At 49.4% G+C, this 20,718-nt stretch overlaps 2 protein-coding genes across 14 annotated transcripts in view; one reads left to right on the top strand and one right to left on the bottom strand.

Moving 5' to 3' along the window:
* Positions 1-5,247: 5,247 nt before the first annotated feature.
* ITFG2 (integrin alpha FG-GAP repeat containing 2) overlaps positions 5,248-20,718 on the bottom strand; it is a 23,159-nt gene continuing 7,688 nt past the window's right edge. Inside the window, exons 9-15 of one of the 13 annotated variants that reach the window (XR_010129467.1) lie at positions 20,551-20,670; positions 19,432-19,549; positions 18,457-18,630; positions 18,218-18,380; positions 14,608-17,154; positions 11,333-12,001; positions 5,248-5,451 (exon numbers count right to left, since the gene is read on the bottom strand). Coding sequence is in view for 4 of the 13 variants with exons in the window: in XM_063694566.1 (XP_063550636.1) it covers positions 18,277-18,380; positions 18,457-18,630; positions 19,432-19,549; positions 20,551-20,670 (516 nt within the window). In the remaining 9 variants the exon portion in view is untranslated. Of the gene's footprint in view, positions 5,452-11,332; positions 17,155-17,404; positions 18,381-18,456; positions 18,631-19,431; positions 19,550-20,550; positions 20,671-20,718 lie in introns of those variants that run through there. The other 12 variants (XR_010129470.1, XR_010129469.1, XR_008670272.2 and 9 more) reach the window with 12 other exon arrangements.
* NRIP2 (nuclear receptor interacting protein 2) lies at positions 7,177-16,368 on the top strand. The gene is made up of 6 exons (XM_004052507.5): positions 7,177-7,572; positions 11,358-11,510; positions 14,078-14,160; positions 14,445-14,566; positions 14,815-14,867; positions 15,192-16,368. Exons 1-6 carry the CDS (start codon positions 7,231-7,233, stop codon positions 15,282-15,284), a joined length of 846 nt encoding a protein of 281 aa, XP_004052555.4. The 5' UTR covers positions 7,177-7,230; the 3' UTR covers positions 15,285-16,368.

The raw sequence follows: 20,718 nt of genomic DNA, 5'->3' as shown, positions 1-20,718 counted from the left end.
AAAATACAAAAATTAGCCAGGCGTGGTGGCGGGCGCCTGTAGTCCCAGCTACTCAGGAGGCTGAGGCAGGAGAATCGCTTGAACCCAGGAGGCGGAGGTTGCAGTGAGCCTAGATCATGCCACTGCACTCCAGCCTGGGTGACACGGTGAGACTCTGTCTCAAAGAAAAAAAAAAAAATCAATATAAAGTAATGCAATCAATTAGAAAATAATTCATGAGATGTTTCACACAGGTTTTTGTATTGTTTTCAAAATCCAGTGTGTGGTTTATACTTGCAGCATATCTCAGTTCAGATTGGCCACATCTCAAGGGCTCAATAACCATATATGTCTAGTAGTTACTGTATCAGACAGCATGAGTTTAGGATCACCAATAACTGTCTGACACCCAGTGGTAAATGCAAGGTGTGGTCTGGTTTTATCTAAAGACAGAAAGTGTTTTAGGAGGCCTTTGTGCCTGAGGGCTTATCAAGCTGGAAGGCCAAGGGAACCTTCCTTTTTAAGCCCTTCTCTGCCCCTTCATCATTGCTAGAAATACAAAAAAACCAGAGCCCTCTGGCGAGTCTGAGAATGCACTCAGTGGTACTCCGTGATCTCCGTTCTGCAGAGGGAACCCAGGCTCTGGCAGCCTAACAGATTCAGTGGGATGGGCACTGTGCCAGGGTGATTGAGCAGCGGGATCCAGGACAAGGGCTTGCTCGTGGTATAGACAAGTTAACCCTATTCTCTCCATAGCAAAAGACGATGTTCTGTACTGCAGCCAGTCTGTTGTCTTGCAGATGTGAGTGACTGGCCATAGGAGGAGACGGGCCTGACAGAGGGGATGGAGAAAGGCCAGTCCACCCCCTTGCCCCAGGCGGGTTTGGGGACATAAGAAGGACAATCCCAGATTACCCTGTCTTACCTGCACTCTTCCCTGTGTCTGTGGCACTCCTCCAGGTGTCTGCATGGCCCTCTCCATAGTGACCTATTTTAAATGTCATCACTTCTAAAAGAGCCACTCTGCCCAGCTCAACTCCACCACTTTCTCTTCTTACTCTGCTTTTTTTTCTTTTTTCTACAAAAAAAAAATTATATTTGGATTTTATTTAGAATTTTATTTATTTATTTTGAGACGGAGTCTTGCTCTGTCACCCAGGCTGGAGGGCAGTGGCGTGATCTCAGCTCACTGAAAGCTCCGCCTCCCGGGTTCACGTCATTCTCCTGCCTCAGCCTCCCGAGTAGCTGGGACTACAGGCGCCTGCCACCATGCCCGGCTAATTTTTTGTATTTTTAGTAGAGATGGGGTTTCACCGTGTTAGCCAGGATGGTCTCAATCTCCTGACCTCGTGATCCGCCTGCCTCGGCCTCCCAAAGTGCTGGGATTACAGGCATGATATTTAGAATTATATTGAGTTTATGGACAAATTGGGGAAGAAATTAAATCCTTTTTTTTTTTTTTTGAGACAGAGTCTCGCTCTGTCTCCCAGGCTGGAGTGCAGTGACGTGATCTCAGCTCACTTCAACTTGATCCACCTCCCGGTTTCAAGTGTTTGTCATGCCTCAATCTCCCGAGTAGCTGGGACTACAGGCATGAGCCACCACAGCCAGCTAATTTTTTTTTGTATTTTTAGTAGAGACGGGGTTTCACCATGTTGGCCAGGCTGGTCTTGAACTGCTGGCTTCAGGTGATCCACCCACCTCGGCCTCCCAAAGTGCTGGAATTATAGGCGTGAGCCACCGCGCCCGGCCATCTTTATGATATTGAACCTTCCTACTCATGAACCTGGTAGATCTTGCCTTTTTTTTTTTTTTTGGTTAGATTCAGGGGGCACATGTGCAGGTTTGTTAGAAGGGCACAGTGCATGGTGCTCAGGTCTGGGCTTCTATTGATCCTGTCGCTCAGAGAGTGAATACAGTACCCAACAGGAAGTTCTCCAGCCCTAGCTCCTCTCTCCTTCCTCGCTTTTGGAGTCCCCAGTGTCTATCGCTCCCATCTTTGTGTCCATTTGTACTCATTGTTTAGCTCCCGCTTACAAGTGAAAACATGCAATATTTGGTTTCCTGTTTCTGTATTAATTTGCTTAGGATAATATCCTCCAACTGCATCCATGTTGCTGCAGAGGACATGATTTTGTTATTTTTTATGGCTCCATACTATTCCATGGTGTATTTTCTTCAGCACTTACCACCACCTGAGGTTATAAATTTAGTTGTTCATTATCTACCTTCTCCATTAGAATGTGAACTCCATGAGGGCAGGGACCTCATCTGGCTCTCCACTGTACACCCAGGGCCTAGCTCAGCGTCCAGTACATAGTAGGTGCTCAATAACTACTTTTTTCTGAATGAAAAAAACTTCATTCATAGAAGAACCAATGCAGTGAAGGAGCCATACTTCTCACTTTCATTTTTTCTCTCAGCATTTCTGAATTTAGATCCATTCACTTCGGAGAATAAGAGACATTTTCCAAGTGTCTTGGACGAGAATACGCTCATTCTTCTACTCCTAACGGTTCAGAATTGCTTAATCTTCCTGAATAGTTGGACGAAGTTTCTTCCCCCTCTGTCTCATTATTAGAGACCAATGGAGTTATTCCTTGTTGATTACTTGGGTTTTTTTTGAGCCGGAGTTTCACCCTGTCACCCAGGCTGGAGTGCAGTGGCATGATCTCGGCTCACTGTAACCTCTGCCTTTCAGGTTCAAGCGATTCCCCCACTTCAGCATCTGAGTAGCTGGGATTACAGGCATGTGCCACTATGCCTGCCTAATTTTTGTATTTTTAGTAGAGACAGCGTTTCACTACATTGGTTAGGCTGGTCTCGAACTCCTGACCTCAAGTGATCCACCTGCTTCAGCCTCCCAAAGTGCTGGGATTACAGGCATGAGCCACTGTGCCCAGCTAAATTGTTTTTTTTTTTTAATTCTCTGTTAGGTAAAAAAGTTATGAGGGGAGGAGACTGAGCTGTCATGGGCAAGGCTGGGTCGCTCGCCTAGCCTCACAACACTCCCCACATTCTTCACTATCACAGCAAAGGGGTGTCTACAGTCCTGCAGAAAGGCCTCAGAGCTTTATATTGCTAGAACAATATATCCCACTCTTCTGGCAATCTGGGGGAAGGGCAGAGACTATGCCTTGTATTTACAAAGGAAGAAACCAAGAAACACAAAAAGGCAAGAGAGATTCTCCTTACTGCGGAGTCTGCCCCAAGATGGCAGTGAGACAGTACTTGCTTGGGTTACAGAACACAGGGGCCAACTCTCTTCCTACTCCATAGCTACATTCCAGAGAATGGCATTTTCGGAGCACAAGTGGTTTCCAGGGCCAGGCAACAAAGGACTTATCAGACTAACTGGAAAAGAGAAGCTGATGTCCCCAAACCCACTCCAAACTCCAAACTCCAAAGTCTACATTCTATGCCCCAGGCACGTTTACTCTTCCCTGGGGTGCAGTGTACAGACCTGAGCTCACTTGAGAGCCTGGGACAGCCCATCCATGTTGGCAGGCTGGCTCCCTAGAGCCATCTCATCCTTGTGAGTTGATAATTTAGCACAACTCCCCCAAAGGATGCATTAGTAAAGGACTCTTGAAGATGCTGAAGAATTTTGAAACCAAAGGAATGAATTGCTAAGAATAAAGTAAGTTGGAGGAGATGCTTTTCAGCTTGGGGCCTGCCCAGCATCACGCTGTGTGTCACTCAATAATCTATCAATTATAGATTATAGTTAATCCTGTTGAAATGACTACAGGAACCCAGCAAAACATGCCAGAGGATCCTCTTTGACCTCTATCCCAAGCAAACATATGGTGGTAATGGATGTCAAGACATGGGAGGGAGCTGGAAAGTTCCACTAAAGCTAAGTCTAAATGAAGCTGGGCTCTGGGTGGGGCAAATCTTGAGAAATGGCATCCTACTGCAGTTTGGTTTTCTTTCCGTGTTTATCATCTCTATCAATATTCTCCTTTAGGCACAGCGTAAATTGAACAGAACTTGAGAGAGAGAACACAAGGACTGGACCGCCTGCTCTGCTATATCATAACTGAATCTTGGGCATATTTTCTAAGAATTTTTTTCCTTTAAAGACAGTGTCGCCGGGCGCGGTGGCTCACGCCTGTAATCCCAGCACTTTGGGAGGCCGAGGCGAGCGGATCACGAGGTCAGGAGATCGAGACCATCCTGGCTAACACAGTGAAACCCCGTCTCTACTAAAAAATACAAAAAATTAGCCGGGCGTGGTGGCGGGCGCCTGTAGTCCCAGCTACGCGGGAGGCTGAGGCAGGAGAATGGCGTGAACCCGGGAGGCGGAGCTTGCAGTGAGCCGAGATCGCGCCACTGCACTCCAGCCTGGGCGACAGAGTGAGACTCCGTCTCAAAAAAAAAAAAAAAAAAAAAAAGACAGTGTCTCGCTCTGTCACCCAGGTTGGAGTTCAGTGGTGCCATCATAGCTCACTGCAGCCTCGAATTTCTGGACTCAAGTGATCCTCCCACCTCAGCCTCCTGAGTAGTTGAGAATATAGGTACATGCCACCACCCCTGGCTAATTTTTAATTTTGTTTTGTTTTTGTTTTTTGGTGTTTTTTTTTTGAGACGGAGTTTCACTCTTGTTGCCCAGGCTTGAGTGCAATGGCACAATCTTGTCTCACTGCAACCACCTCCTCCTGGCTTCAAGCGATTCTCCTGCCTCAGCCTCCCAAGTAGTTGGGATTACAGGCGTGTGCCACCATGCCCAGCTAATTTTTTTTTTGAGACGGAGTCTCTCTCTGTCGCCTAGGCTGGAGTGCAGTGGCGTGATCTCGGCTCACTGCAAGCTCCACCTCCTGGGTTCACGCCATTCTCCTGCCTCAGCCTCCTGAGTAGCTGGGACTACAGGCGCCTGCCACCGCGCCCGGCTAATTTTTTTGTATTTTTAGTAGAGACAGGGTTTCACTGTGTTAGCCAGGATGGTCTCGGTCTCCTGACCTCGTGATCCGCCTGCCTCGGCCTCCCAAAGTGCTGGGATTACAGGCGTGAGCCACCGCGCCCAGCCATGCCCAGCTAATTTTTTGCATTTTTAGTAGAGACAGCGTTTCACTATGTTGGCCAGGCTGGTCTCGAACTCCTGATCTCAGGTGATCCACCCGCCTCAGCCTCCCAAAGTGCTGGGATTACAGACGTGAACCACCGTGCTGGGTCCTAAGACTTAATGTACTAGTTTCCTGGGGATGCCATAACAAAGTATGTATCACAAGCTTGAGTGGCTAAAACAATAGAAATTTGTCATCTTACAGTTCTGGAAGCTGAAAGTACAACAGGAAGGTGTCGGCAGGGTTGGTTCCTTCTGAGAGCTGTAAGGCAGGGTCTGTTCCACGCCTCTCCCCTGGCTTCTGGTGGTCCTCTTAGGTGTTCCTTGGCTTGCAGATGCATTGTCCCGACCTCAGCCTTCATGTGGCGTTCTCCCCATGTGCGTTTCTCTCTGCGTCCCACTTCCTCCTTTTAATAAGAGCGCAGTCATATGGGAGTAGGCTCATCCTAATGACCTCATCTTAACTTCACCATATCTGTAAAGGCGCTATCTCCAAATGAGGTCGCCTTCTGAGGTACTAGGGGTTAGGGGTACATTTGGGGGGTGAAGGAAACAATTCAACCCATAACACTTTCTTTCCCTCTAAATGGGGATTAGAATACAGTATTTCTTCATATAATTGCAGTGGTTGTGAAAGTGTCTCAAAGAGGCTTGGTTCCTAGAAGCTCAGTAGACATCTGGTTTGTCTGAAAGTACATGTGCCTTGGAGCTGTCTGAGTCAGACTGCACCCTTAGGGAGCAGGGCTCAGGTGGGGTAACCACCCTGTGAGCGTCCAACACAGGTAAACAGGTGGTTGGCCAATGCGTTTCCCTGATGGTGAAGAGGAAAGGCTGGAGAGAAAAATCTGCTGATAAGCCAGGGCTAGAAAAAGTCTGATACCAAGTGCTGGAGAGGATGTGGAACCTCAGGAGCCCCTGTGTGCAGCTGTCTGAGTGTGCACTGGTAAAAACACTCTGGCAATATGCCAAAAAGGCAAAGCTGTATATGGGATGCCCCAGCAATTCCACTCCTAGGTGTAGGTGTATACTCTAGAGAAATGCCTACATAGGTGCCCCAGGAGATGTGTGCAAAAATATTCATAGCAGCATTGTTTGTTAGGCCTAAAAATGAAAAATAACCTACATTTCCTCAATGTCATGCATGCATCTAGTGGAATACTATGTTACACAGCAGGTGAAGTCAATTAACTAGAGCCAGGCATACCGTATGGATGAATCTCACTAACAAAAACTATTCAGCAAAAAAGAGCAGATTGCAGAAGAATAAATACAGTGAGTAGGACAAAACCAATGACATATTGCTTAGAATGCATATGTAAGTATTTGCATAAAGAATATAAAGAAGTCTGGGCCTGATAAACACCAATTTCAGCAGGCGGAAGTGGAAGTGCACAGGGAGCTTCAACAGCTTATTTTTTAAACTGGTGATGAGTGAAGAGTACTGGTTATCTTATTCTTTATAACTTCTGTATATTTGAAATGCAACATTTTTTAAAGAGCCAGGACTTGAGGAGAGTCATATAAAGGAGACTGAGATGCCAGGGACAATTTCTACTCGTGGGAAGATTCAGAGTTGTTCCTTTCATTCCCTGGAACCCAGAATCCAGAGTCAATTAGTTAAAGACTCTGACATCTGCTAGGCGGGAGGCAAGAGACCTAACAAGGTAAGGCTAGGGGGATGAGAGGAGGGAAGGATGCTCTCATGCTGCCCCTCTTTGATCTGAACCCAGTTACTGGCCTGCATGCCAGCCCTGGGCTGCAGAGAATGCCAGGAGAAAACAGCTGGGCAGTCCTGGGAAGCCTGGGAGGGATGCAGAGGAGGGCGGGGGCCACACACGCTGGGAGGTGCACTAAGGCTGCTGCCCCCATACAGTGACAAGCGCTTCCTCGCAAACCACCTGGCACGGGCACCCTGACAGTTTACAGCACTGTCTCTCACTATCCTTCTCTCTCTCTCTCTCTCTCACACACACACACACACACACACACACACACACACACACACACACACACGCCCCATCCACCGCCCGCTCTGACCAGGACCCCAGCATTGGGGACGCAGCCAAGTCAGCCAGCTGTGGGCCCTGCCAACCCTCCCTCTCTTCTAGGACTGGGTTTTTCCAGCCGGAGTCTCACTCCCTCTACAGCAATCTCGGGAAATTGGAGACTGACGCGGCTGCTCCTGCATGTTATTTATTTTTCCTCTTTCCCTCCTGTGGAGACCCTCCTATTGGAAAGAGAGCTGCAGCACGGGACGGAGACAGGCAGGAAGAAGCAGAGAGGACTCGGTGACGCCCCCACCGAGCAGCCCCTGGCCCACTCCTCCAGCAGGGGCCATGAGCACCAAGCAGGAAGCCAGGAGAGATGAGGCAGAAGCCAGGACGAGAGGGCAGGAGGCACAGCTTCAAGACCAAGCCCACCTGAGCCAGCAGCGCCGGCTCAAACAGGCCACCCAGTTCCTGCACAAGGACTCGGCCGACCTGCTCCCGCTGGACAGCCTCAAGAGGCTCGGCACCTCCAAGGACTTGGTGAGGCATCACCCCTCCCCCGCAAGCGTCCCCTGGCCTTTTCCTTCCACTTCCCAGATCCTGAGCAGGAGGCAGGACCAGAAAGTGCAGACCCTCAGCTTTCAGGTCCCGCTCCCTTGCTGAGATGGGGAGAGGTCATCCTGCCAACTCAAGGCTCTTCACCGGGGATGTTCCCATGGTTTGGTGGCTCTGAGGGTTCCTATTCTCATTGCACGGCTTCCCTTTTTCCTGTAATGGCCCCAAACTTGAGGGTGGTGAGGAGCTAGGCTGTTTAGAAGTGGGGGCTTACAGGAACAAAGGAACCCTCTAGAGTGGTCACTTACAACCAGGAGGGCCTGGAAGACTGGCCAGTTCAGGGTTGTGACTTCCTGCTTCCCCCGAACCACAGGTTCCCCCCACCAGGTCTGTCTATCCACTTGTCCTTTCTCCTCAGAATCAAAACATCGGGGGTCTCCATCCTTCCCAGGGCATCAGGGTTTTGTGTGGCTCTTGCCGGGGGCCCCTGGCCGCCTCGAGTGCTGCTCCCCCCACTCCTGAGTGGAATGGACCTTCCAGGCTCCTCTCCTCCCATCCCATGTCTGCAGCAGCTTTGGCCTCAGAGGAATGGGGCAGGGGAGTAACAGTGAGGATGTGAGTGGGCGGGGGACAACTGCAGATTCAGGCATTCCCCTCTGAGAGGCAGTGCTGACAAGCGGGGCTGCGCAGCCACTTCGCTTGGGATCAGATCCTGGCTCTGCCATTTACTAACTTGTGCAATTGACCTTACGTCTCTGTGCCTCAGCTTCTTCATCTGTTAAATGAGAATCAAATCAATCATAGGATTGTTGGGAGAGTTGTTAGAGCTAATATATTTAAAGCACTTAGAACAGTGCCTAATAGCAGGCACTATCTAAATGCTATTATTATTATTCCCCCAGCTATTACTCCATTTAGTCTGAGAAATATTCCTGGCCTCTGACCCGTGGAAGAGAGGAAATCCTTTATAGAAAGGCTTGGGAGCACTCGGTTCCCTGTCCCCTCTCCTAGTCTGAGAAGAGGTACTCAACCAGGCCTGTACTGACAGGTTGGAAGCATGTCTGCAGGCCTGTGCTCCACCAACTGCTTCTCCCCGGGAACCTGAAGGCCAGTGCAGCACCTCGCCTTTCCCTACTTAGCTCCACCTTTCCAGACTCCTCTCGGCCTGGGTTGCCCCCACCAGGACCACAGCCCAGAGGTCTGGCAATTCCCTAGCTCCCAACGAGAAAAGGGACTGCACTGAGACTTAATTCAGGGAACTGCCAGGGGCTTATTCCTACTTGCAGTGGCAACAAGCATAGCTGAAACACAGGGATGGAGCAGGGAAGCGGGTTCTTCGGCTCTCAATGGCTAGAACCTACTGGGGACCATCCTACATGTGTTTGGCCCCAGGAGAAGGTGCTCTACTGACATTGCCATCCCGGAGTGGCAGGTCCCGCCTTCTGATGAGAAAGTCCCGGGCTTTTCACCTCTCCCCTCTGCCTAGGATATCCCCAATTGATCTCTAGCAGTTACCTCCTATGGCTTTGGGAGCAAAGGCACAACAGGCAGGGAAGACCCCATCGTCTCCCTCCCTGGGATGGCTGAGGAGCAAACTGCACAACAGTGGGAGGGGCCTGCCTGAAGCCTGTGTTCATCGTGGGAAGGTGGAAGATGGGAAGTGCAGAGCCAGTCTCTCCAGCCAGTCCCAGAGCTCGCTGAACTTTTCCCAGCACTGGGTCTCCTGCTAGCAACCTTGCTGCCAGGAGCAACCCCAAGGGCCTCATTCATCTAAGGGTAGAAAAACAATCCCAGGCTCCCAAGGAGAGAGGGCAGGTGGAGAGATGCATAGAGCCTGGGGGAAGAGTCAGTCTGCAGCAAGCATTTATTGAGTGCCTACTAGATGCTGAGCCCTGCCCTGGGATATAAAAATGAGTGAGGTAGACTCAAGCGCTCTCCAGGCTAATGGGGGAGTAAAATCCATACATAACATTTGTGAGAAGCATGGCAAAGGGAGCTAAGACAAGGGACCCCAGCCTGGCGTGTATGGAGAGAGGAGCATGAAGAACTCAGAGAGGGTATCCTGGAGAGGGTACATCCTGCATTATAGGATGTACACAGAATCTCAAACAAAGATACAACCTCTCTCTCAAATAAAGTGTGTTAAGCCAGTCATCCAGTCTAGCCTTGAGAAGAGTGAGGAAGAGGAGTTTCAGGAAGAGAGGAGAGAGGAGAGAGGAGTGAAGACATGGAGGCAAAAAACAGCCTGGTATGAGCGGTGCTTCTGGGGCCCATAAACAGAGTGGCAGGGAAGGAGGCATGGCCCGGTCATGTGGACTGTGGATCACCTTCAAAAGCTTGAGCTCTATCATGCAAGCAATGCGGGGTAGGGTGGGGGGTCTTTGATGCATTTTAAATAAGAGAATACATGGTTAGTTTCATGTTTTACTTTGGTGCTTCTCAAACTTTAACCTGCACATGAATCACCTGGGGATCTTGTCACAATGAAACATCTGATTCGGTAGGTATGAGAGTGCATTTTTAAGAGGCTTCGAAATGATGTTAAAGTTGCTGATCTGAGGACCACATTTTGGAGGAGCAAGGTTTTTAGCTTCCAGGCTGAAGCTCCAAGCAGATGTATTTGAAAGGTAACAGGTCTGGAGACAGGTTATGAACTTAAGAAGGTGTTCCAAGGATCCGAGAGAGCTGTGGGGAGTCTGGAACACAGGCAGTAACAGAAAGGAAGGATGGAGGCCAGGTGCTGTGGCATATGCTTTTGGTCCCAGCTGCTCAGGAGGCTGAGGCTAGAGAATGCCTTGAGCCAAGGAATTAAGAGTCCAGTCTGGGCAGCATAGCAAGATCCCATCTTGAAAGAAAAGAAAAAGAAAAGAAAGAAGAGAGAGAAGGAAAGGAGGGACAGATTGATTCTACACAGGAGGCAAAACTTACAGAATTTGGGAAGTGACTGGATGGAATGGGAGTGGTTGTAGATGAGGGACAGGTCAAAGATGACTCCCAGCATCCTAGTTCTTAAGAGTTTTTTTTGTTTGTTTGGTTTTGTTTTTTTGAGACAGAGTCTTGCTCTGTCAACCAGACTGGAGTGCAGTGGTGTGATCTTGGCTCACTGCAACCTCTGCCTTCTAGGTTCAGGTGACCATCACACTTCAGCCTCCCGAGTAGCTGGGACTACAGGCACATGCCAATACATCTAGCTAATTTTTGTATTTTTAGTAGAAATAGGGTTTCACCATGTTGGCCAGGCTGGTCTCGAACTCCTGACCTCAAGTGATCCACCCACCTCAGCCTCCCAAAGTGCTGGGATTACAGATGTGAGCCACCACGCCTGGCCTAGTTCTTGAGTTTCTTACTGTTTTTCATCATACCACCAACTCTGGGATCTGAAGCCCATTGAAGGATGAGGTCAGAGGGGAAGAAAAAAAAAACCCTCCTAGTTAAAAAAAAATGTAAGTTTGAGACAAAACTTCCCCCAAGCATACTAATTCCTGAAATGTTCCTTCGGCTACTAAGTCAGTTTAACGGAGAATGGACCATTCTCCTCTTCCCATTTCTTCACTGCTGAGCAATCTATGGGTGTCCAAGGAAAACGGCATGATTTGATACTGGGGCTTACTCTGCTCTCATTATCTGGGACCCTAGGGTAAACTCCTAGGGTAAGGCTCAGGTCTTGGGAGGGTTGGGGGAGCATCCTGGGGTACCTAAGTGGGGTAACTGAGCAGCCTGGATGCCTGGGTTTGGAACTGCCTACCTTCATTGTTTTGTGATGGAGCCAGCAGCCGCGCAGTGTGATCCAAAGACGCCTCGTGGAGGGAAACCCGAACTGGCTTCAGGGGGAGCCTCCCCGGATGCAGGCCCTGATTCATGGCCAGGAGAGCAGGAGGAAGACCAGCAAGACAGAGATTCCAGCTCTTCTGGTCAACTGCAAGGTGAGAGGCCTCCCAGGGACACACTTTCATTAACAACCCTGCCTGCACTCACTTCACCTGCTCTCCTTTCTGCTCTGCCCTGATGGGAGAGGGAGGGAGGGAGAAAGGGCACCTCTCTCCCTAGCCTGGACCTAACCAGGATCCTCTACCTCCTTCCTCCCTGCCCCAACCCATGTCTCCTCGGTGCAACTCCATCTGTCACCACCATTACTCTGCCCCAATTCCTTGGTCAAAATACAATACTTAAATTAAGTAAGTACTCCTCAGTGTGCTCTACACAGACAAATGGTGTGTGTGCATGGATAACGTAATTCTGGAAAAAACTCATGTGTTCTAAGGCATTGGCCCTGTAATCTCTGGAACCACTTAACCACTCAGTCACTATTGAACGTTCGCAATAAATTCCCACTGGTCCTCGGCCACTGTCTTTGCTCTGTGCTTCTTCTATGTGGATTGCTCTTCTTGCTCTCCAATCATTCTGGGTCCGCATTCTGCAAGCAAAAGCCCAGCTCAGATGTTACCTCCTCCTTGAAACCTTTTCTGATTTCCCCAGTAGGAAACAGCCTTTCCTCCCTCCCAACCTCTAAGGCAGGTTACTCACGTCCTTTTTTTAAAAAAAATTTCTTTTTTTGAGACAGAGTCTCGCTCTGTCACCCAGGCTGGAGTGCAGTGGCATGATCTGGTGTCGTCACTGCAGCCTCTGCCTCCTGGGTTCAAGCGATTCTCCTGCCTCAGCCTCCTAAGTAGCTGGGACTATAGGCCCACACTACCACACTTGGCTAATTTTGTATTTTTAGTAGAGACAGGGTTTCACCAGGTTGGCCAGGCTGGTCTCAAATTCCTGGTGCTGGGATTACAGGCGTGAGCCACTGCGCCGAGCACTTTTTTTTTTTTTTGAGACGGAGTTTCGCTCTTGTTGCCCAGGCTGGAGTGCAATGGTGTGATCTTGGCTCACCGCAACCTCTGCCTCCTAGATTCAAGCAATTCTTCTGCCTCAGCCTCCCGAGTAGCTGGGATTACAGGCAAATGCCACCACGCCTGGCTAATTTTGTATTTTCAGTAGAGATGGGGTTTCTCCAGGTTGGTCAGGCTGGTCTCAAACTCCTGACCTCAGGTGATCCATCCACCTCGGCCTCCAAAGTGCTGGGATTACAGGCGTGAGCCACCGCACCCCTCGACTTTTCCGGTCCTTTTGTTTATTTTTTAGAGACAGATTCTTACTCTGTCACCCAGGCTGGAGTGTAGTGGCACGATCAGAGCTCACTGCAGCCTCAACCTCCTGGACTCAAGCAATCCTCCCACCTCAGTCTTCTGAGTAGCTAAAATTACAAGTGTGCGCCACCACAGCTGGCTAATTCTTTTTTTGTATTTTTATACTACCACGTTGGTCAGGCTGGTCCTGAACTCCTGGCCTCAAGCGATCCTTCCACCTTGGCCTCCCAAAGTGCTTGGATTATAGATAGGTGTGAGCCACAGGGCCAGGGCATTCACATCCTTTTATAGACCATAAAACTTTCTGCCATATAGTAGAGTTATATTATACTTCCTTTAGACTCCTAAAGAATAGCATTCATTGATGTACCTTCCGGTAACATATCTTATAGTAGATACTCAATGAATGTTTGGAATGAGAAAACGACGTGTGTGTATATCCAAGTGTATATCAAAATGTCTGTCTATGTCCCAAAGTAGGTGAAGTTGTCTTCCTTTGTTTCCAATAGCGAACTTCTTGGTTACCCATATATGAGTTTCCTAACAGGGATTCCAGTCTTCTCATCCTTCCTCTATTCCTAACCTGGAGTTTTCGAACCAGGAGGGCATCAAACTCCCAAGGATTCCTCTAAACAAACAGATCACCGTTTCTCCATTTCTGGCAGATCTTCCCCAAACTTATGAACCCATCACATATAACCACTTTTTTTTTTTTTTTCCATTTTATTTTTTGTAGAGACAGAGTCTTGCTATGTTGCCTAGGCTGGTCTTGAACTCCTGGCTTCAAGTGATCCTCTTGCCTCCAAAGTGCTAGAACTACAAGCATGAGCCACCGCACCTGGTCCACTTCCTTTTTTTGACTTATTTATCTGGGAGTTCTGCCCCTACTGTATGAGTCTCATAAAAACCAGTTTTTTTGTTTGTTTTGAGACAGAGTTTTGCTCTTGTTGCCCAGGCTGGAGTGTAATGGCACGATCTTGGCTCACCACAACCTCCGCCTCCCGGGTTCAAGCGATTCTCCTGCCTCAGCCTCCCGAGCAGCTGGGATTACAGGCATGCGCCACCACACCCAGCTAATTTTGTATTTTTAGTAGAGACAGGGTTTCTACTAAACCCTGGTCAGGCTGGTCTTGAACTCCCGACCTCAGGTGATCCACCCGCCTCGGCCTTCCAAAGTGCTGGGATTACAGGCGTGAGCCACCGCGCCTGGCCCCGATAAAAGCCAGTTTTAAAGACAGTTCATTTTCTCCACTCATTTCTAGGAGGGAATCATCAATGGGCTGGGAAACTGAAGGATCCAATTCCAACCCATTCTCCTAGGGACTCACTGATTCACCACGATTCCTCTTTCTTAGTGCCAGGACCAGCTGCTTAGAGTGGCCGTTGACACAGGCACCCAATACAATCGGATCTCTGCTGGATGTCTCAGCCGCCTGGGGTAAGAATGTGGCCCAAACAAGCAAGTGGGGGACAGGGTTTCTTTTTGGGGTGATGAAAATATTCTCAAATTAGATAGTGACGACAGTTGCATATTTTATCTCAATAAAGCTGTTATTTAACAAAAGAGTGGCTAGAAGACTCTGGCAGAGAAGGCAAGGATTTAGACCCCACGTGAGGTCAGGGGTTGGAGGTGAACCCATAGTAGAGAGGGACACCTGCTGATTAATGGGGTGGAACCCTCTAGGGTCTGTGGTAGCCATAACCCTTGCTTCCCAACCACAGGTTAGAGAAAAGGGTCCTAAAAGCCTCAGCTGGGGACCTGGCCCCTGGGCCCCCAACCCAGGTGGAGCAGTTGGAGCTACAGCTGGGGCAGGAGACTGTGGTGTGCTCGGCACAGGTGGTGGGTAAGTCCCCCCTTCTGCAACAGCCCTGGTGCTCACCTCACCTTTCTCTTCGGGGTGGGGCAAAGGCCAAGACTTTCAGTCCCTGCAGCACGAGGAGTTCCCAGAGATGTTCTGACTATCCCCCATCTCTGTGCCAGTGTCCTCGGATCTGGGGATGGGGTGGGCAGAGAAGGAGCAACGGCTAAGAGGAGGGCAGCAGTGGCCACTGGGAACCCTTAGCCTCTTCTGTTTTCAAATTGTTCCTATAGATGCTGAGAGTCCTGAATTCTGCCTGGGCCTGCAGACTCTGCTTTCTCTCAAGGTAAGGCACCCACTCAGGGCCTGATCCAAAGCACTGGGAAAAAGTAGTAGAAGGCACAGGTGTGGAACCTGGACCAGGTTCTGATGAGAGTGACTTAGAGATGGGCAACTGTCCCTTTGCTTCCTTAGAGGTTCCTTACTTACCACCAAGTGAAAAATCAAGAGAACTGGGTCACCCCCTTCAACAGGAGTCTAGGGAAATGGGGATGGGGGAAGAGCAAAAGGCAGGTGGAAGCTGTGGGAAGTGGGAGGGGGAAATAAAGGAGCGGCCGGGAGGCAGGTGGCGGGCTGAGGTGACCTGGCATGACTGCTCTACACCCCACAGTGCTGCATCGACCTGGAGCACGGAGTGCTGCGGCTGAAAGCCCCGTTCTCAGAGTTACCCTTCCTGCCTTTGTACCAAGAGCCTGGCCAGTGACTGCTGTCTCAGTCAGTCCCCAGAGGGAAAGACCTTGCCTTAGAAGAAGAGGCGTGTGGGGAACGGGGGCTCTTGAAGCCAGGTAGCTGGGGACTACGGTGTCTGCCCTTCCAATCACCTCCCCGACCCCTGCTGTCCCATTTTCCCCAGCTGGCCGCATTCCTCTCTGCTTCTCAGCAGCTGTCCTACTCCCCAGGACGAGTTTTCACTAGAGGGCCCACGATGCCAGGATTCTGATTCGTCTTCCTCCCAAGAAAAGCAAAGCCAAATCAGGACCACAGACAGGAACCTAAGCACAATGGGGTGCCTGCTTGGGCTGGGTCGAAGGCTCTGCTGACTGCTGTCCTTGTCCATCACCCAATACCACCCCAAACACAACTCAACTTCCCATACCACCATGTCTCTCACCACACCTTCTGGGGCTCATTGTCTCCCACAACTAGACCGCCATGCCTCACCAACCTATGTCCCTGGACCTCCTGGTGTCTGCCTCTCGGAGTCTGTGCACATCTGCTCACAGTTGAGTGGGGAAAGAAACAGCCAAAATTCAATACAACAAAGAGCGGGAGTTAGTATAGGAATGTCCATCTCATAAGGCTGAGAGCTGTTTTTTCCTGTGGCTGCAAACGTCTGAAGCCAGTTATTGTGTGATTACCCTGTGCAAAACCTTGGACATACTTCTGCTATTAATGCTATAGGTATTTATCCGTTTCCACTGGCTTTTTGTACCCACCGAGCCCCTGAGCCTTGTGTGTGTGTGTGTGGAAGAGCCTTGTAGAGAACTGCTCCTGTGAGGCAGACAGGACAGTGAAGTTGTCACCACTCAGACTTCACCTACTCAGCATTCTTTCTGATTTCTAGAACTATCCACCTCATTAGGCCTTCTTCCTATCCCCATCTCTGGTCTCTTGAGCTTAAGCTTGCGTTGTCCTGGAATCAGTGGCTTTCTAACCCCCTGCCAGCCTTTGCCAAAGCAAAAAGACAGAGGCTTTTTTTTTTTTTTTAAAGTTTGGGGTCTGTCAGGAGACAGAGGCTTTTTTGAATTCACTGTGAAGAGAAGAACCCGAACCTTAAGACGCCAGACCCCTGAGAGTCTTTCTGGCTGGTTTGAGTCTCTCAAATCACGGATTAGGAGTAAAGAAAGAGGCCGGGCGCAATGACTCATGCCTGTAATCCCAGCACTTTGGGAGGCTGAGGTGGGCGGATCACTTGAGGTCAGGAGTTTGAGATCAGCCTGGGTAATATGGCAAAACCCCATCTCTACTAAAAAATACAAAAATTAGCCAGGTATGGTGGTGAATACCTGTAATCCCAGCTACTTGGAAGGCTGAGGCACAAGAGTTGCTTGAACCTGGGAGATGGGGGTTGTAGTGAGCCAAGTTCGTGCCATTGGACTCCAGCCTGGGTGAAGGAGTGAGACCCTGTCTCCAAAAACAAACAAAAAAGGAGCAGAGAAAGACAGTGGTACAGCTAACCTGAACAAGGGAACTGGGACCGTTGGGCTGAAACAGTCTTGAGCCTGGGGTTGACTGGGTTAGAGAAGAACCGGGATGCAAGGAGCTGCCTGTGACACTTGGCCTGCCCTTTCTCAGCTGCCTCCCCTGCCCTCAGAAGGAAAGGAGAGGGCTCACTTATCACGTGTGCCATAGCACCTGGTCTCAAAATCCTAAAAGCTTTCCTCACCTTCACTGCCTTGCTCCACAAGGTCCGCTTTCCTGGGTCTTGTGCTGTGCCTTTCCTTGTCTGCCTCCTGCTGCTTCTGTAACTGCAGACCCCAGGCCCAATGGCAAGCCCTCGGCTCAGCTGCTTCTCCATTGGAATAAACTCTTGTTTCTCTATGTCGATGTTCTTCTCTGGTCTTCCTCCCTGCCTATCAAGAGCTGAATGATAACTGCCCATTGTCCCTTACAGAAAGGAAATGTAAATGTGGGCCCTTGCCCAGGCTGACCCATCTGACTAGGGTCAGTATAATTGAGAGGAATTTGAAAGCAATGGCTTTCAGACTCCTCTGACCACAGCTTACCACAGCAGGAATATATTTTACACGGCACTCAGTACACACATGCACATATGACTAACAAAACGATACCTACCTACACTGAGAGCAATGTACTCTGCTATTTTCTATTTTACTTTATTCTATTCTCCCTATTTAAAAATGCTGGCCATAATCCACCAAAGGACTGCAACCACAGTTTGAAAAACACCGATTTACAGCATAGAGAATCAAGAACAGACGGCACATAAATGACCCAAGATATAATTCTGATTGTGGTCTGGATCATAAACCTGCATCACATTTTAAATGTCTATTGTCTTGGAGACAATAAGCTGTTTTATGGGGGAATGGGTGGGTGGAAAAATGGGAGCAGGGCTTCTGAAGCTGACTAATACCTGAAGAATACGGCAACGTGAGAAAGCACTGACCCGGCTGCTTTGGTAAATGGAAGAAAATCATCTCAGGGTTGCTACCAACATGGGTAAGACCAGACTGTAGAAAGATCCCTCAAAACAAAACAGTTTGCCGTTCCTTTAACAATTACTAACGTCAAGAACTTGGAATTGTGCCACGGAAGACAGAGCTTAAGATGGGGTGGAGCCCTTACCTCCACTGCTCCCCTGGGCCTAAAGCCTGGTTTCCTTATGGGTGTTGGGGCCACACAAACAAGTCTCTGTTTTCAACACAGTGACAGTGGGGAGTGGGTCATGTCCCAGATGATTTGGAACAAGGCCAGGGTCCTATGACCCTGCTGGCGTGATGGGTGAGGTCCATAAGGAAATGGGCAGAGGGTCAACTTGTCTCTTCTTTCACCGAAAAGACTGCGAGGTCTATAGTTCACGGTCACCCTAGGGCTGCTGCCATCTTTCAGGCCCAGAGTCAAATCCTGCATTTCTGTAATGCATATTCCCTATCCTGCCAATACCACAGATACCTTTAGGGGGTAGGGTGGGGGTTCAGAAGAATCCTTCACCAGCTATGAGGCAAGTACAGCTAGGTGGGATCCTGGAGGCTTGAGGGAGCACACTGTGGTGGCTGGTCTGGATGGTAGAGCGTTTGGTGAAGCAGGGCACGAGTCACAGGGAGGTCGTCAGGATCTGAGAGCCAAGAAGGGGTGGGTAAGAGGCTGTGGGTCTCCTGGGCACCCGGGCCACTGGCTTTTCTGGGACTCACCCACGCCCAGCTCCTGCAGCAGGCTGTGGTACTCTGGCTTGGTCTCCAGCAGTTTCACCAGATTGGTAGACTCCATCCGCTCCAGCTGCACCTCCCAGTACACATAGATCTTCTGGTTGAAAGTGACATATACGAGGCAGGGGCTGTTGCGGCCCTCTTTGCAGGCGTACAGGCCTGGAAGATGTTGGCAGGGAGACAAAGGTCAGGAAGTTTCAGTGCCGACGGTGGGGGGCAGAGAGCAAGACACAGACCTCCGAGTCAGCACTTTCCATCCTCCCACTGATGTCAGGAAAAAAATTAAAGGCTCTCTATTTCTTCTCTGTTGGGAACTCAGTAAAACAAGTAAGATGGGAAAAGACCTGGCTCACTTCAGATGTAGAAAAACCATAGTAACAAAACCCGGGCAGAATAGCATCCAAAAAGGTGCTATTTGTTGCTTTTCCCATCTTAGTGATATCCCTGGAGTGATGAGGGACAGCCTTGCACGCCCAAGGGCGAGACTAGCAAAACACGATCAGAAAGTAAAGCTTCTCTTAGGTGCCAATCCCTCCTTCCAAATGCATCCCCCAGTCACCCAGAGAGTGAGTGCTGCCTCCCAAGGCCCCTGATTTGGAACTAATGAAAATGCTCTAGGAGAACTTTCTTCACAGAGACCTGGCATGCTGAGGTGGAAAAGAACTTCCTGATGTCTTCACACATCCCAGACAGATGACAGAAACTCATTCCATTCTTTAAAATATTCGGGGTGGAGATGTTACTGTCTTTTATTTCTTCTTATTTAAAATTGTCAAGATGGCAATGTAGTGACCACCCCTCACCCCCAAACAAAAGAGCTGAAGAACTCACTGGTGAATGAAGACTTACATCAGGGGATACGTCAGAAAGGGAAGTGAGGGGCAAACACTTCCCTGGCATGCCTGACACGCCTATCTAACTTAAGTGTGGTTAGAAAGGGGCCATGGGGGCGGGGGTCACCTGCACAGAAGGCACGGATATTTTCATCCACTTGGAAGCGGACGACGGTGCGGTTGTGATCAATGATATATGTCTGTCCATCCCAGGCGCATGCAACTACCTCCTCATGCCCGTTGCCCTGAAAAAGGACAGAGACAAGGAACATAAAGGAGCTGTGGACTGGATTCTGGATGACAAACAGCGAGCTGGGGAGGAATTTCACCCATGGGTTCGGCAGTAAACGGAACTGTCAAATGAGCCACCTCACATAATGCTCACAGCCACCCTAGGAAGTAGGCAATTCTATACTGAGGAAACCTCAGCTCATAGAAATAGAGTCACTCACCCAAGGCCACTCAGCTAGGAGGCAGCAGAATCAGGTTTCAAACCCAGGTCTGCCTCTTCTCCTAAACCAACAAGCATGCCTGATGGCAATATAAAGTATAGCCCCTACCTGCTGATTCAGGGGCCACAGTGATATTAAATAGAGATTCATATATGGACAAGAAAAACCTACAAAATATGCCTCTGGAGTTGGGATGAATAACACACTTCCAGGCTCTTACAGTAACTTTTCTTTGGGGCTACTACTTCTGCTGAAGTTATGGAAATGACAGACTTCTAACAGCACAGTATAGCATTAAATATGGTAGAGTAAGAGGAAACAAACTCGCTTCAGATGGATTTAGACCTATCTAAAGAGACTTAAGGCCAGGCACAGTGGCTCATGCCTGTAATTCCAACACTTTGGGAGGCTAAGACGAGAGGACTGCTTGAGGCCAGGAGTTTGAAACCATATATAGTGAGATCTCATCTTTACAAAAAGTTTAGGAAAGTTAGCCCAGTGTGGTGGCACACGCCTGTAGTCCCAGCTTCTCAGGAGGCTGAGGTGACAGAATGGCTTCAGTCTAGCAGAAAAGGTTGCAGCGAACCAAGATCATGCCACTGCACTCCAGCCTAGGTGGTAGGAGGAGACCCTGTCTCAAAAAAAAAAAAAAAAAGGAAAAAAAAAAAAGAGACAGAGACTAAAGATAAAGGTTGGGAGTTCCCTGGGATGTGAGAATAGCCTGATTATTCCAAATCTCATCTCTCCATGTGGAAAACGCAGGAGTGCTCTGCTCTGCCAGGTTTTCCACTCACGGTGACATCCAATTTCTCCAGGGCAAAAAGCTGGTGATCCACCTGCACTGACCACAGCAGCTTGTCTGCTTCTTCCATTTCTTCCATGAGCTTCAGTGTCCCTGCCGGGGGAGAGGCAGGCTGAGCGTGGGTGGGATAGGCCCCGAGCAGACCCTACAGGCATACAGC

Source organism: Gorilla gorilla, chromosome 10 (genome assembly GCF_029281585.2).
Source record: "Gorilla gorilla gorilla isolate KB3781 chromosome 10, NHGRI_mGorGor1-v2.1_pri, whole genome shotgun sequence".
NCBI lineage: Eukaryota > Metazoa > Chordata > Mammalia > Primates > Hominidae > Gorilla > Gorilla gorilla.
Note: the sequence above shows the minus strand (reverse complement) of the source record. Positions and strands in the feature narration are given on the sequence as shown.

Coding starts and splice junctions, on each gene's coding strand:
- NRIP2 (XM_004052507.5), top strand. CDS start 7,231: ATGTTATTTATTTTTCCTCTTTCCCTCCTGTGGAGACCCTCCTATTGG. Junction 7,573..11,357: donor TCGGCACCTCCAAGGACTTG/GTGAGGCATCAC, acceptor TGATGGAGCCAG/CAGCCGCGCAGTGTGATCCA. Junction 14,567..14,814: donor GTGCTCGGCACAGGTGGTGG/GTAAGTCCCCCC, acceptor TTGTTCCTATAG/ATGCTGAGAGTCCTGAATTC.